Source organism: Phyllobates terribilis, unplaced genomic scaffold (genome assembly GCF_046119375.1).
Source record: "Phyllobates terribilis strain yellow unplaced genomic scaffold, ASM4611937v1 Scaffold_2692__1_contigs__length_113010, whole genome shotgun sequence".
NCBI classification, from domain to species: Eukaryota; Metazoa; Chordata; class Amphibia; order Anura; family Dendrobatidae; genus Phyllobates; species Phyllobates terribilis.
In genome coordinates, this window is record NW_027365449.1 from 52,787 (window position 1) to 69,243 (window position 16,457).

Sequence of the window (16,457 nt, forward strand, 5' to 3'; positions counted from 1 at the left end):
CGTTCTCCCGCTCCCCCCGTCCGTCCGTTCTCCCTCCTCCCGTCCGTTCTCCCTCCTCCCGTCCGTCCGTCCGTTCTCCCTCCTCCCGTCCGTTCTCCCTCCTCCCGCTCCCATCCGTTCTCCCTCCTCCCGCTCCCGTCCGTCCGTTCTCCTGCTCCCGTTCGTTTTCTCTCCTCCCGTCCGTTCGTTCTCTCTCCTCCCGTCCGTTCGTTCTCTCTCCTCCCGTCCGTCCGTTCTCTCTCCTCCTGTCCGTCCGTTCTCCTGTCCGTCCGTTCTCCCTCCTCCCGTCCGTCCGTTCTCCCTCCTCCCGTCCGTCCGTTCTCCCTCCTCCCGTCCGGCCGTTCTCCCTCCTCCCGTCCGGCCGTTCTCCCTCCTCCCGCTCCCGTCCGGCCGTTCTCCCTCCTCCACTCCCGTCCGTCCGTTCTCCCTCCTCCCGCTCCCGTCCGTTCTCCCTCCTCCCGTCCGTTCTCCCTCCTCCCGTCCGTCCGTTCTCCCTCCTCCCGCTCCCGTCCGTTCTCCCTCCTCCCGTCCGTCCGTTCTCCCTCCTCCACTCCCGTCCGTCCGTTCTCCCTCCTCCACTCCCGTCCGTCCGCTCTCCCTCCTCCCGCTCCCGTCCGTCCCCTCTCCCGCTCCCGTCCGTCCGCTCTCCCTCCTCCCGCTCCCGTCCGTCCGTTCTCCCTCCTCCCGCTCCCGTCCGTCCGTTCTCCCGTCCGTCCGTCCGTTCTCCCTCCTCCCGCTCCCGTCCGTCCGTTCTCCCGCTCCCGTCCGTCCGTTCTCCCGTCCGTCCGTTCTCCCTCCTCCCGCTCCCGTCCGTCCGTTCTCCCTCCTCCACTCCCGTCCGTTCTCCAGAAAAACGAAGAGTCTGGAAAAGTCAAACTGCAAAATTTCTAGTTAAACCCAATTTGATTTATTTATTTTTTTTAGCCCCAAAGACATTCATTTGATTAAAAAAAATTCCCCAGAGAACACCGCAGCAGCTTTACCACATGAGTATCCTGCATACAGCAGCTCGTGTCTCAGCTTCCTGAAAACTATTATTTATGGGGATTAAAGTTGACTTGAAATTAGGACTCGGTTCTATTGTTAGACACAACAACCCCCTTTGAACTTTTGCAAAAATTAATTAAAAAGAAAGAAAAAAAAGTATCCCCTTACCGTTCCTTTCACATCGTACGTATTGTGCGTACAAAGCTGCAGCTGGTTTCCAAGAAGTGGAATTAGGATTTGATTGAATGTATGTGACGATCCTGTAAATGAGGGCTGACAATAAGTGTGAACACACGCATAGGAGACGCAGGAAGCTATTTCTTCTCATTTCAGCCCCTTATGTAACGTATCACCTTTTCATAAGTTTCTACTCACAAAAGAAGGTGCTTTACCCTCCTCCAGTATAAAGCGTGTTCTCTAATCACCGCATTAAACCCTCCTAGCAAATTGCTCTCCATTAAGCGTCACAGTCGAGGTTCTCTGCTTATATAAAGAGCTGCCAGGTGATGGCAAGGAAGCTGTGAACGATCCGCCAGCTGCGTCCCATCAGACATGTGCCAGTCGCTCAGCACCACACAACTCTTACTGGTCCTCCTGGCGAGCTGCACAGTGAGATCGACTGCGCCCATGAAACAGGACAGGGGAACAGCAAGTGACAGCATGGTAGGTATCAAGGCGGGGCAGTATTATAGTAGTTATATTCTTGTACATAGGGGCAGTATTATAGCAGTTATATTCTTGTACATAGGAGCAGTATTATAGTAGCTATATTCTTGTACATAGGGGGCAGTATTATAGTAGTTATATTCTTGTACATAGGAGCAGTATTATAGTAGTTAGGGGCAGTATTATAGTAGTTATATTCTTGTACATAGGGGCAATATTATAGTAGTTATATTCTTGTATATAGGAGCAGTATTATAGCAGTTATATTCTTGTACATAGGAGCAGTATTATAGTAGCTATATTCTTGTACATAGGGGGCAGTATTATAGTAGTTATATTCTTGTACATAGGAGCAGTATTATAGTAGTTATATTCTTGTACATAGGGGCAGTATTATAGTAGTTATATTCTTGTACATAGGGGCAGTATTATAGTAGTTATATTCTTGTACATAGGGAGCAGTATTATAGTAGTTATATTCTTGTACATAGGGTGCAGTATTATAGTAGTTATATTCTTGTACATAGGGGGTAGTATTATAGTAGTTATATTCTTGTACATAGGAGCAGTATTATAGTAGTTATATTCTTGTACATAGGGGCAGTATTATAGTAGTTATATTCTGTACATAGGGGGCAGTATTATAGTAGTTATATTCTTGTATATAGGAGCAGTATTATAGTAGCTATATTCTTGTACATAGGGGGCAGTGTTATAGTAGTTATATTCTTGTACATAGGAGCAGTATTATAGTAGTTATATTCTTGTACATAGGGGGCAGTATTATAGTAGTTATATTCTTGTACATAGGGGCAGTATTATAGTAGTTATATTCTAGTACATAGGGGCAGTATTATAGTAGTTATATTCTTGTATATAGGAGCAGTATTATAGCAGTTATATTCTTGTACATAGGAGCAGTATTATAGTAGTTATATTCTTGTACATAGGGGGCAGTATTATAGTAGTTATATTCTTGTACATAGGGGCAGTATTATAGTAGTTATATTCTTGTATATAGGAGCAGTATTATAGCAGTTATATTCTTGTACATAGGAGCAGTATTATAGTAGTTATATTCTTGTAGATAGGAGGCAGTATTATAGTAGTTATATTCTTGTACATAGGAGGCAGTATTATAGTAGTTATATTCTTGTACATAGGGGGCAGTATTATAGTGGTTATATTCTTGTACATAGGAGGCAGTATTATAGTTGTTATATTCTTGTACATAGGAGGCAGTATTATAGTAGTTATATTCTTGTACATATGGGGCAGTATTATAGTGGTTATATTCTTGTACATAGGAGGCAGTATTATAGTAGTTATATTCTTGTACATAGGAGGCAGTATTATAGTAGTTATATTCTTGTACATAGGGGGCAGTATTATAGTGGTTATATTCTTGTACATAGGAGGCAGTATTATAGTAGTTATATTCTTGTACATATGGGGCAGTATTATAGTGGTTATATTCTTGTACATAGGGGGCAATATTATACTAGTTATATTCTTGTACATAAGGAGCAGTATTATAGTAGTTATATTCTTGTACATAGGGGCAGTATTATAGTAGTTATATTCTTGTACATAGGGGGCAGTATTATAGTAGTTATATTCTTGTACTTAGGGGCAGTATTATAGTAGTTATATTCTTGTACATAGGGGCAGTATTATAGTAGTTATATTCTTGTACATAGGGGGCAGTATTATAGTAGTTATATTCTTGTACATAGGGGCAGTATTATAGTAGTTATATTCTTGTACATAGGGGCAGTATTATAGTATATTCTTGTACATAGGAGGCAGTAATATAGTAGTTATATTCTTGTACATAGGAGGCAGTATTATAGTAGTTATATTCTTGTACATAGGGGCAGTATTATAGTATATTCTTGTACATAGGAGGCAGTAATATAGTAGTTATATTCTTGTACATATGGGGCAGTATTATAGTGGTTATATTCTTGTACATAGGGGGCAATATTATACTAGTTATATTCTTGTACATAAGGAGCAGTATTATAGTAGTTATATTCTTGTACATAGGGGCAGTATTATAGTAGTTATATTCTTGTACATAGGGGGCAGTATTATAGTAGTTATATTCTTGTACTTAGGGGCAGTATTATAGTAGTTATATTCTTGTACATAGGGGCAGTATTATAGTAGTTATATTCTTGTACATAGGGGGCAGTATTATAGTAGTTATATTCTTGTACATAGGGGCAGTATTATAGTAGTTATATTCTTGTACATAGGGGCAGTATTATAGTATATTCTTGTACATAGGAGGCAGTAATATAGTAGTTATATTCTTGTACATAGGAGGCAGTATTATAGTAGTTATATTCTTGTACATAGGGGCAGTATTATAGTATATTCTTGTACATAGGAGGCAGTAATATAGTAGTTATATTCTTGTACATAGGGGGCAGTATTATAGTAGTTATATTCTTGTACATAGGGGGCAGTATTATAGTAGTTATATTCTTGTACATAGGGGCAGTATTATAGTAGTTATATTCTTGTACATAGGGGCAGTATTATAGTATATTCTTGTACATAGGAGGCAGTATTATAGTAGTTATATTCTTGTACATAGGAGGCAGTATTATAGTAGCTATATTCTTGTACATAGAGTCAGTATTATAGTAGTTATATTCTTGTACATAGGGGCAATATTATAGTATATTATTGTACATAGGAGGCAGTAATATAGTAATATTCTTGTACATAGGAGGCAGTAATATAGTAGTTATATTCTTGTACATAGGAGGCAGTATTATAGTAGTTATATTCTTTTACATAGGGGGCAGTAATATAGTAGTTATATTCTTGTACATAGGAGGCAGTATTATAGTAGTTATATTCTTGTACATAGGAGCAGTATTATAGTAGTTATATTCTTGTACATAGGAGCAGTATTATAGTAGTTATATTCTTTTACATAGGGGGCAGTATTTTAGTAGTTATATTCTTGTACACAGGAGCTGTATTATAGTAGTTATATTCTTGTACATAGGAGCAGTATTATAGTAGTTATATTCTTGTACATAGGAGCAGTATTATAGTAGTTATATTCTTGTACATAGGGGGCAGTATTATAGTAGTTATATTCTTGTACATAGGGGGCAGTATTATAGTAGTTATATTCTTGTACATAGGAGCAGTATTATAGTAGTTATATTCTTGTACATGGGGGCAGTATTATAGTAGTTATATTCTTTTACATAGGGGGCAGTATTATAGTAGTTATATTCTTGTACATAGGGAGCAGTATTATAGTTATATTCTTGTACATAGGGGGCAGTATTATAGTAGTTATATTCTTGTACATAGGGGGCAGTATTATAGCAGTTATATTCTTGTACATAGGAGCAGTATTATAGTAGTTATATTCTTGTACATAGGGAGCAATATTATAGTAGTTATATTCTTGTACATAGGAGCAGTATTATAGTAGTTATATTCTTGTACATAGGGGGCAGTATTATAGTAGTTATATTCTTGTACATAGGAGCAGTATTATAGTAGTTATATTCTTGTACATAGGGGGCATTATTATAGTATATTCTTGTACATAGGAGGCAGTAATATAGTAGTTATATTCTTGTACATAGGGGGCAGTATTATAGTAGTTATATTCTTGTACATAGGGGGCAGTATTATAGTAGTTATATACTTGTACATAGGGGCAGTATTATAGTAGTTATATTCTTGTACATAGGGGCAGTATTATAGTATATTCTTGTACATAGGAGGCAGTATTATAGTAGTTATATTCTTGTACATAGGAGGCAGTAATATAGTAGTTATATTCTTGTACATAGGAGGCAGTATTATAGTAGCTATATTCTTGTACATAGAGGCAGTATTATAGTAGTTATATTCTTGTACATAGGGGCAGTATTATAGTATATTATTGTACATAGGAGGCAGTAATATAGTAATATTCTTGTACATAGGAGGCAGTAATATAGTAGTTATATTCTTGTACATAGGAGGCAGTATTATAGTAGTTATATTCTTTTACATAGGGGGCAGTAATATAGTAGTTATATTCTTGTACATAGGAGGCAGTATTATAGTAGTTATATTCTTGTACATAGGAGCAGTATTATAGTAGTTATATTCTTGTACATAGGAGCAGTATTATAGTAGTTATATTCTTTTACATAGGGGGCAGTATTTTAGTAGTTATATTCTTGTACACAGGAGCTGTATTATAGTAGTTATATTCTTGTACATAGGAGCAGTATTATAGTAGTTATATTCTTGTACATAGGAGCAGTATTATAGTAGTTATATTCTTGTACATAGGGGGCAGTATTATAGTAGTTATATTCTTGTACATAGGGGGCAGTATTATAGTAGTTATATTCTTGTACATAGGAGCAGTTTATAGTAGTTATATTCTTGTACATGGGGGCAGTATTATAGTAGTTATATTCTTTTACATAGGGGGCAGTATTATAGTAGTTATATTCTTGTACATAGGGAGCAGTATTATAGTTATATTCTTGTACATAGGGGGCAGTATTATAGTAGTTATATTCTTGTACATAGGGGGCAGTATTATAGCAGTTATATTCTTGTACATAGGAGCAGTATTATAGTAGTTATATTCTTGTACATAGGGAGCAATATTATAGTAGTTATATTCTTGTACATAGGAGCAGTATTATAGTAGTTATATTCTTGTACATAGGGGGCAGTATTATAGTAGTTATATTCTTGTACATAGGAGCAGTATTATAGTAGTTATATTCTTGTACATAGGGGGCATTATTATAGTATATTCTTGTACATAGGAGGCAGTAATATAGTAGTTATATTCTTGTACATAGGGGGCAGTATTATAGTAGTTATATTCTTGTACATAGGGGGCAGTATTATAGTAGTTATATTCTTGTACATAGGGGCAGTATTATAGTAGTTATATTCTTGTACATAGGGGCAGTATTATAGTATATTCTTGTACATAGGAGGCAGTATTATAGTAGTTATATTCTTGTACATAGGAGGCAGTAATATAGTAGTTATATTCTTGTACATAGGAGGCAGTATTATAGTAGCTATATTCTTGTACATAGAGGCAGTATTATAGTAGTTATATTCTTGTACATAGGGGCAGTATTATAGTATATTATTGTACATAGGAGGCAGTAATATAGTAATATTCTTGTACATAGGAGGCAGTAATATAGTAGTTATATTCTTGTACATAGGAGGCAGTATTATAGTAGTTATATTCTTTTACATAGGGGGCAGTAATATAGTAGTTATATTCTTGTACATAGGAGGCAGTATTATAGTAGTTATATTCTTGTACATAGGAGCAGTATTATAGTAGTTATATTCTTGTACATAGGAGCAGTATTATAGTAGTTATATTCTTTTACATAGGGGGCAGTATTTTAGTAGTTATATTCTTGTACACAGGAGCTGTATTATAGTAGTTATATTCTTGTACATAGGAGCAGTATTATAGTAGTTATATTCTTGTACATAGGAGCAGTATTATAGTAGTTATATTCTTGTACATAGGGGGCAGTATTATAGTAGTTATATTCTTGTACATAGGGGGCAGTATTATAGTAGTTATATTCTTGTACATAGGAGCAGTATTATAGTAGTTATATTCTTGTACATGGGGGCAGTATTATAGTAGTTATATTCTTTTACATAGGGGGCAGTATTATAGTAGTTATATTCTTGTACATAGGGAGCAGTATTATAGTTATATTCTTGTACATAGGGGGCAGTATTATAGTAGTTATATTCTTGTACATAGGGGGCAGTATTATAGCAGTTATATTCTTGTACATAGGAGCAGTATTATAGTAGTTATATTCTTGTACATAGGGAGCAATATTATAGTAGTTATATTCTTGTACATAGGAGCAGTATTATAGTAGTTATATTCTTGTACATAGGGGGCAGTATTATAGTAGTTATATTCTTGTACATAGGAGCAGTATTATAGTAGTTATATTCTTGTACATAGGGGACATTATTATAGTAGTTATATTCTTGTACATAGGGAGCAGTATTATAGTAGTTATATTCTTGTAAATAGGGGGCAGTATTATAGTAGTTATATTCTTGTGCATAGGAGCAGTATTATAGTAGTTATATTCTTGTACGTAGGAGGCAGTATTATAGTGGTTATATTCTTGTACATAGGGGGCAGTATTATAGTAGTTATATTCTTGTGCATAGGAGCAGTATTATAGTAGTTATATTCTTGTACATAGGGGGCAGTATTATAGTGGTTATTTTCTTGTACATAGGGGGCAATATTATACTAGTTATATTCTTGTACATAAGGAGCAGTATTATAGTAGTTATATTCTTGTACATAGGGGCAGTATTATAGTAGTGATATTCTTTTACATAGGGGGCAGTATTATAGTAGTTATATTCTTGTACATAGGGATCAGTATTATAGTTATATTCTTATACATAGGGGGCAGTCTTATAGTAGTTATATTCTTGTACATAGGAGCAGTATTATAGTAGTTATATTCTTGTACATAGGGGGCAGTATTATAGTAGTTAAATTCTTGTACATAGGGGCATTATTATAGTAGTTATATTCTTATATATAGGGGCAGTATTATAGCATATTCTTGTACATAGCAGGATGTAATATTGTAGTTATATTCTTGTACATAGAAGGCAGTATTATAGTAGTTATACTCTTGTACATAGGGGCAGTATTATAGTATATTCTTGCACATAGGAGGCAGTAATATAGTAGTTATATTCTTGTACATAGGGAGCAGTATCATAGTAGTTATATTCTTGTACATAGGGGCAGTATTATAGTAGTTATATTCTTGTACATAGGGGCAGTATTATAGTAGTTATATTCTTGTACGTAGGAGGCAGTATTATAGTGGTTATATTCTTTTACATAGGGGGCAGTATTATAGTAGTTATATTCTTGTGCATAGGAGCAGTATTATAGTAGTTATATTTTTGTACATAGGGGGCAGTATTATAGTAGTTATATTCTTGTACATAGGGGGCAGTATTATAGTAGTTATATTCTTGTAGATAGGAGGCAGTATTATAGTAGTTATATTCTTGTACATAGGAGGCAGTATTATAGTAGTTATATTCTTGTACATAGGGGGCAGTATTATAGTGGTTATATTCTTGTACATAGGAGGCAGTATTATAGTTGTTATATTCTTGTACATAGGAGGCAGTATTATAGTAGTTATATTCTTGTACATATGGGGCAGTATTATAGTGGTTATATTCTTGTACATAGGGGGCAATATTATACTAGTTATATTCTTGTACATAAGGAGCAGTATTATAGTAGTTATATTCTTGTACATAGGGGCAGTATTATAGTAGTGATATTCTTTTACATAGGGGGCAGTATTATAGTAGTTATATTCTTGTACATAGGGATCAGTATTATAGTTATATTCTTATACATAGGGGGCAGTATTATAGTAGTTATATTCTTGTACATAGGAGCAGTATTATAGTAGTTATATTCTTGTACATAGGGGGCAGTATTATAGTAGTTAAATTCTTGTACATAGGGGCATTATTATAGTAGTTATATTCTTATATATAGGGGCAGTATTATAGCATATTCTTGTACATAGCAGGATGTAATATAGTAGTTATATTCTTGTACATAGGAGGCAGTAATATTGTAGTTATATTCTTGTACATAGAAGGCAGTATTATAGTAGTTATACTCTTGTACATAGGGGCAGTATTATAGTATATTCTTGCACATAGGAGGCAGTAATATAGTAGTTATATTCTTGTACATAGGGAGCAGTATTATAGTAGTTATATTCTTGTACATAGGGGCAGTATTATAGTAGTTATATTCTTGTACATAGGGGCAGTATTATAGTAGTTATATTCTTGTACATAGGGGCAGTATTATAGTAGTTAAATTCTTGTACATAGGGGCAGTATTATAGTAGTTATATTCTTGTACATAGGGGGCAGTATTATAGTAGTTATATTCTTGTACACAGGGGCAGTATTATAGTAGTTATATTCTTGTACATAGGGGCAGTATTATAGTATATTCTTGTACATAGGAGGCAGTAATATAGTAGTTATATTCTTGTACATAGGAGGCAGTATTATAGTAGTTATATTCTTGTACATAGGGGCAGTATTATAGTATATTCTTGTACATAGGAGGCAAGTAATATAGTAGTTATATTCTTGTACATAGGGGGCAGTATTATAGTAGTTATATTCTTGTACATAGGGGGCAGTATTATAGTAGTTATATTCTTGTACATAGGGGCAGTATTATAGTAGTTATATTCTTGTACATAGGGGCAGTATTATAGTATATTCTTGTACATAGGAGGCAGTATTATAGTGGTTATATTCTTGTACATAGGAGGCAGTAATGTAGTTATATTCTTGCACATAGGAGGCAGTATTATAGTAGCTATATTCTTGTACATAGAGGCAGTATTATAGTAGTTATATTCTTGTACATAGGGGCAGTATTATAGTATATTATTGTACATAGGAGGCAGTAATATAGTAATATTCTTGTACATAGGAGGCAGTAATATAGTAGTTATATTCTTGTACATAGGAGGCAGTATTATAGTAGTTATATTCTTTTACATAGGGGGCAGTAATATAGTAGTTATATTCTTGTACATAGGAGGCAGTATTATAGTAGTTATATTCTTGTACATAGGAGCAGTATTATAGTAGTTATATTCTTGTACATAGGAGCAGTATTATAGTAGTTATATTCTTTTACATAGGGGGCAGTATTTTAGTAGTTAAATTCTTGCACATAGGGGCAGTATTATAGTAGTTATATTCTTGTACATAGGGGCAGTATTATAGTATATTCTTGTACATAGGAGGCAGTATTATAGTAGTTATATTCTTGTACGTAGGAGGCAGTAATATAGTAGTTATATTCTTGTACATAGGAGGCAGTATTATAGTAGCTATATTCTTGTACATAGAGGCAGTATTATAGTAGTTATATTCTTGTACATAGGGGCAGTATTATAGTATATTATTGTACATAGGAGGCAGTAATATAGTAATATTCTTGTACATAGGAGGCAGTAATATAGTAGTTATATTCTTGTACATAGGAGGCAGTATTATAGTAGTTATATTCTTGTACATAGGGGCAGTAGTATAGTAGCTATATTCTTGTACATAGGGGCAGTATTATAGTAGTTATATTCTTGTACATAGGGGCAGTATTATAGTATATTCTCTTACATAGGAGGCAGTAATATAGTAGTTATATTCTTGTACATAGGGGCAGTTTTATAGTATATTCTCTTACATAGGAGGCAGTAATATAGCAGTTATATTCTTGTACATAGGAGGCAGTAATATAGTAGTTATATTCTTGTACATAGGGGCAGTATTATAGTAGTTATATTATTGTACATAGGGGGCAGTATTATAGTAGATAATAGTTATATTCTTGTACATAGGGGCAGTATTGTAGTTATTTTCTTGTACATAGGGGGCAGTATTATAGTAGTTATATTCTTGTACATAGGGGCAGTATTATAGTAGTTATATTCTTGTACATAGGAGCAGTATTATAGTAGTTATATTCTTGTACATAGGGGCCGTATTATAGTAGTTATATTCTTGTATATAGGGGCAGTATTATAGTATATTCTTGTACATAGGAGGCAGTAATATAGTAGTTATATTCTTGTACATAGGAGGCAGTAATATTGTAATTATATTCTTGTACATAGGAGGCAGTATTATAGTAGTTATAGTCTTGTACATAGGGGCAGTATTATAGTAGTTATATTCTTGTACATAGGAGCAGTATTATAGTAGTTATATTCTTGTACATAGGGGCAGTAATATAGTAATTATATTCATGTATATAGGAGGCAGTAATATAGTAGTTATATTCTTGTACATAGGAGGCAGTATTATAGCAGCTATAATCTTGTACATAGGGGCAGTATTATAGTAGTTATATTCTTGTACATAGGGGCAGTATTATAGTATATTATTGTACATAGGAGGCAGTATTATAGTAGTTATATTCTTGTACATATGAGGCAGTAATATAGTAGTTATATTCTTGTACATAGGAGGCAGTATTATAGTAGTTATATTCTTGTACATAGGGAGCAGTATTATAGTTATATTCTTGTAGATAGGGGGCAGTAATATAGTAGTTATATTCTTGTACATAGGAGGCAGTATTATAGTAGTTATATTCTTGTACATAGGAGCAGTATTATAGTTATATTCTTGTAGATAGGGGGCAGTAATATAGTAGTTATATTCTTGTACATAGGAGGCAGTATTATAGTAGTTATATTCTTGTACATAGGAGCAGTATTATAGTAGTTATATTCTTGTACATAGGAGCAGTATTATAGTAGTTATATTCTTTTACATAGGGGGCAGTATTTTAGTAGTTAAATTCTTGCACATAAGGGCAGTATTATAGTAGTTATATTCTTGTACATAGGGAGCAGTATTATAGTTATATTCTTGTAGATAGGGGGCAGTATTATAGTAGTTATATTCTTGTACATAGGAGCAGTATTATAGTAGTTATATTCTTGTACATAGGGGGCAGTATTATAGTAGTTATATTCTTGTATATAGGGGTCAGTATTATAGTAGTTATATTCTTGTATATAGGGGCAGTATTATAGTATATTCTTGTACATAGGAGGCAGTAATATAGTAGTTATATTCTTGTACATAGGAGGCAGTAATATTGTAGTTATATTCTTGTACATAGGAGGCAGTATTATAGTAGTTATACTCTTGTACATAGGGGCAGTATTATAGTACATTCTTGTACATAGGAGGCAGTAATATAGTAATTATATTCATGTATATAGGAGGCAGTAATATAGTAGTTATATTCTTGTACATAGCAGCAGTATTATAGTAGTTATATTCTTGTACATAGGGGGCAGTCTTATAGTAGTTATATTCTTGTACATAGGAGCAGTATTATAGTAGTTATATTCTTGTACATAGGAGGCAGTATTATAGTAGTTATATTATTGTACACAGGGTCAGTATTATAGTAGTTATATTCTTGTACATAGGGGGTAGTATTATAGTAGTACATTCTTGTACATAGGAGCAGTATTATAGTAGTTATATTCTTTTACATAGGAGCAGTATTATAGTAGTTATATTCTTGTACATAGGAGCAGTATTATAGTAGTTATATTCTTGTACATAGGGGGTAGTATTATAGTAGTACATTCTTGTACATAGGGGGTAGTATTATAGTAGTACATTCTTGTACATAGGAGCAATATTATAGTAGTTATATTCTTTTACATAGGAGCAGTATTATAGTAGTTATATTCTTGTACATAGTGGGCAGTATTATAGTAGTTATATTCTTGTCATAGGGGCAGTATTATAGTATATTCTTGTACATAGGAGGCAGTATTATAGTAGTTATATTCTTGCACATAGGAGGCAGTATTATAGTAGCTATATTCTTGTACATAGAGGCAGTATTATAGTAGTTATATTCTTGTACATAGGGGCAGTATTATAGTATATTATTGTACATAGAAGGCAGTAATATAGTAATATTCTTGTACATAGGAGGCAGTAATATAGTAGTTATATTCTTGTACATAGGAGGCAATATTATAGTAGTTATATTCTTTTACATAGGGGGCAGTAATATAGTAGTTATATTCTTGTACATAGGAGGCAGTATTATAGTAGTTATATTCTTGTACATAGGAGCAGTATTATAGTAGTTATATTCTTGTACATAGGAGCAGTATTATAGTAGTTATATTCTTTTACATAGGGGGCAGTATTTTAGTAGTTAAATTCTTGCACATAGGGGCAGTATTATAGTAGTTATATTCTTGTACATAGGGGCAGTATTATAGTATATTCTTGCACATAGGAGGCAGTATTATAGTAGTTATATTCTTGTACATAGGAGGCAGTAATATAGTAGTTATATTCTTGTACATAGGAGGCAGTATTATAGTAGCTATATTCTTGTACATAGAGGCAGTATTATAGTAGTTATATTCTTGTACATAGGGGCAGTATGATAGTATATTATTGTACATAGGAGGCAGTAATATAGTAATATTCTTGTACATAGGAGGCAGTAATATAGTAGTTATATTCTTGTACATAGGAGGCAGTGTTATAGTAGTTATGTTCTTGTACATAGGGGCAGTAGTAGAGTAGCTATATTCTTGTACATAGGGGCAGTATTATAGTAGTTATATTCTTGTACATAGGGGCAGTATTATAGTATATTCTCTTACATAGGAGGCAGTAATATAGTAGTTATATTCTTGTACATAGGGGCAGTATTATAGTATATTCTCTTACATAGGAGGCAGTAATATAGCAGTTATATTCTTGTACATAGGAGGCAGTAATATAGTAGTTATATTCTTGTACATAGGGGCAGTATTATAGTAGTTATATTCTTGTACATAGGGGGCAGTATTATAATAGATAATAGTTATATTCTTGTACATAGGGGCAGTATTGTAGTTATTTTCTTGTACATAGGGGGCAGTATTATAGTAGTTATATTCTTGTACATAGGGGCAGTATTATAGTAGTTATATTCTTGTACATAGGAGCAGTATTATAGTAGTTATATTCTTGTACATAGGGGCCGTATTATAGTAGTTATATTCTTGTATATAGGGGCAGTATTATAGTATATTCTTGTACATAGGAGGCAGTAATATAGTAGTTATATTCTTGTACATAGGAGGCAGTAATATTGTAATTATATTCTTGTACATAGGAGGCAGTATTATAGTAGTTATAGTCTTGTACATAGGGGCAGTATTATAGTAGTTATATTCTTGTACATAGGAGCAGTATTATAGTAGTTATATTCTTGTACATAGGGGCAGTAATATAGTAATTATATTCATGTATATAGGAGGCAGTAATATAGTAGTTATATTCTTGTACATAGGAGGCAGTATTATAGCAGCTATATTCTTGTACATAGGGGCAGTATTATAGTAGTTATATTCTTGTACATAGGGGCAGTATTATAGTATATTATTGTACATAGGAGGCAGTATTATAGTAGTTATATTCTTGTACATAGGAGGCAGTAATATAGTAGTTATATTCTTGTACATAGGAGGCAGTATTATAGTAGTTATATTCTTTTACATAGGGGGCAGTATTATAGTAGTTAAATTCTTGCACATAGGGGCAGTATTATAGTAGTTATATTCTTGTACATAGGGAGCAGTATTATAGTTATATTCTTGTAGATAGGGGGCAGTAATATAGTAGTTATATTCTTGTACATAGGAGGCAGTATTATAGTAGTTATATTCTTGTACATAGGAGCAGTATTATAGTAGTTATATTCTTGTACATAGGAGCAGTATTATAGTAGTTATATTCTTTTACATAGGGGGCAGTATTTTAGTAGTTAAATTCTTGCACATAGGGGCAGTATTATAGTAGTTATATTCTTGTACATAGGGAGCAGTATTATAGTTATATTCTTGTAGATAGGGGGCAGTATTATAGTAGTTATATTCTTGTACATAGGAGCAGTATTATAGTAGTTATATTCTTGTACATAGGGGGCAGTATTATAGTAGTTATATTCTTGTATATAGGGGTCAGTATTATAGTAGTTATATTCTTGTATATTGGGGCAGTATTATAGTATATTCTTGTACATAGGAGGCAGTAATATAGTAGTTATATTCTTGTACATAGGAGGCAGTAATATTGTAGTTATATTCTTGTACATAGGAGGCAGTATTATAGTAGTTATACTCTTGTACATAGGGGCAGTATTATAGTACATTCTTGTACATAGGAGGCAGTAATATAGTAATTATATTCATGTATATAGGAGGCAGTAATATAGTAGTTATATTCTTGTACATAGGAGCAGTATTATAGTAGTTATATTCTTGTACATAGGGGGCAGTATTATAGTAGTTATATTCTTGTACATAGGAGCAGTATTATAGTAGTTATATTCTTGTACATAGGAGGCAGTATTATTGTAGTTATATTATTGTACACAGGGTCAGTATTATAGTAGATATATTCTTGTACATAGGGGGCAGTATTATAGTAGTTATATTCTTGTACATAGGAGCAGTATTATAGTAGTTATATTCTTGTACATAGGGGCCGTATTATAGTAGTTATATTCTTGTATATAGGGGCAGTATTATAGTATATTCTTGTACATAGGAGGCAGTAATATAGTAGTTATATTCTTGTACATAGGAGGCAGTAATATTGTAATTATATTCTTGTACATAGGAGGCAGTATTATAGTAGTTATAGTCTTGTACATAGGGGCAGTATTATAGTAGTTATATTCTTGTACATAGGAGCAGTATTATAGTAGTTATATTCTTGTACATAGGGGCAGTAATATAGTAATTATATTCATGTATATAGGAGGCAGTAATATAGTAGTTATATTCTTGTACATAGGAGGCAGTATTATAGCAGCTATATTCTTGTACATAGGGGCAGTATTATAGTAGTTATATTCTTGTACATAGGGGCAGTATTATAGTATATTATTGTACATAGGAGGCAGTATTATAGTAGTTATATTCTTGTACATAGGAGGCAGTAATATAGTAGTTATATTCTTGTACATAGGAGGCAGTATTATAGTAGTTATATTCTTTTACATAGGGGGCAGTATTATAGTAGTTAAATTCTTGCACATAGGGGCAGTATTATAGTAGTTATATTCTTGTACATAGGGAGCAGTATTATAGTTATATTCTTGTAGATAGGGGGCAGTA

General features: G+C 33.6%; 1 protein-coding gene across 1 annotated transcript in view; it reads left to right on the forward strand.

The window, feature by feature from the left end:
- Positions 1-1,396: 1,396 nt before the first annotated feature.
- Positions 1,397-16,457, forward strand: part of CORT (cortistatin) — a 32,912-nt gene continuing 17,851 nt past the window's right edge. The window contains exon 1 of the mRNA XM_073669165.1: positions 1,397-1,650. Within this exon, the coding sequence (XP_073525266.1) occupies positions 1,540-1,650 (111 nt within the window). The 5' untranslated portion in view covers positions 1,397-1,539. The remainder of the gene's footprint in view (positions 1,651-16,457) is intronic.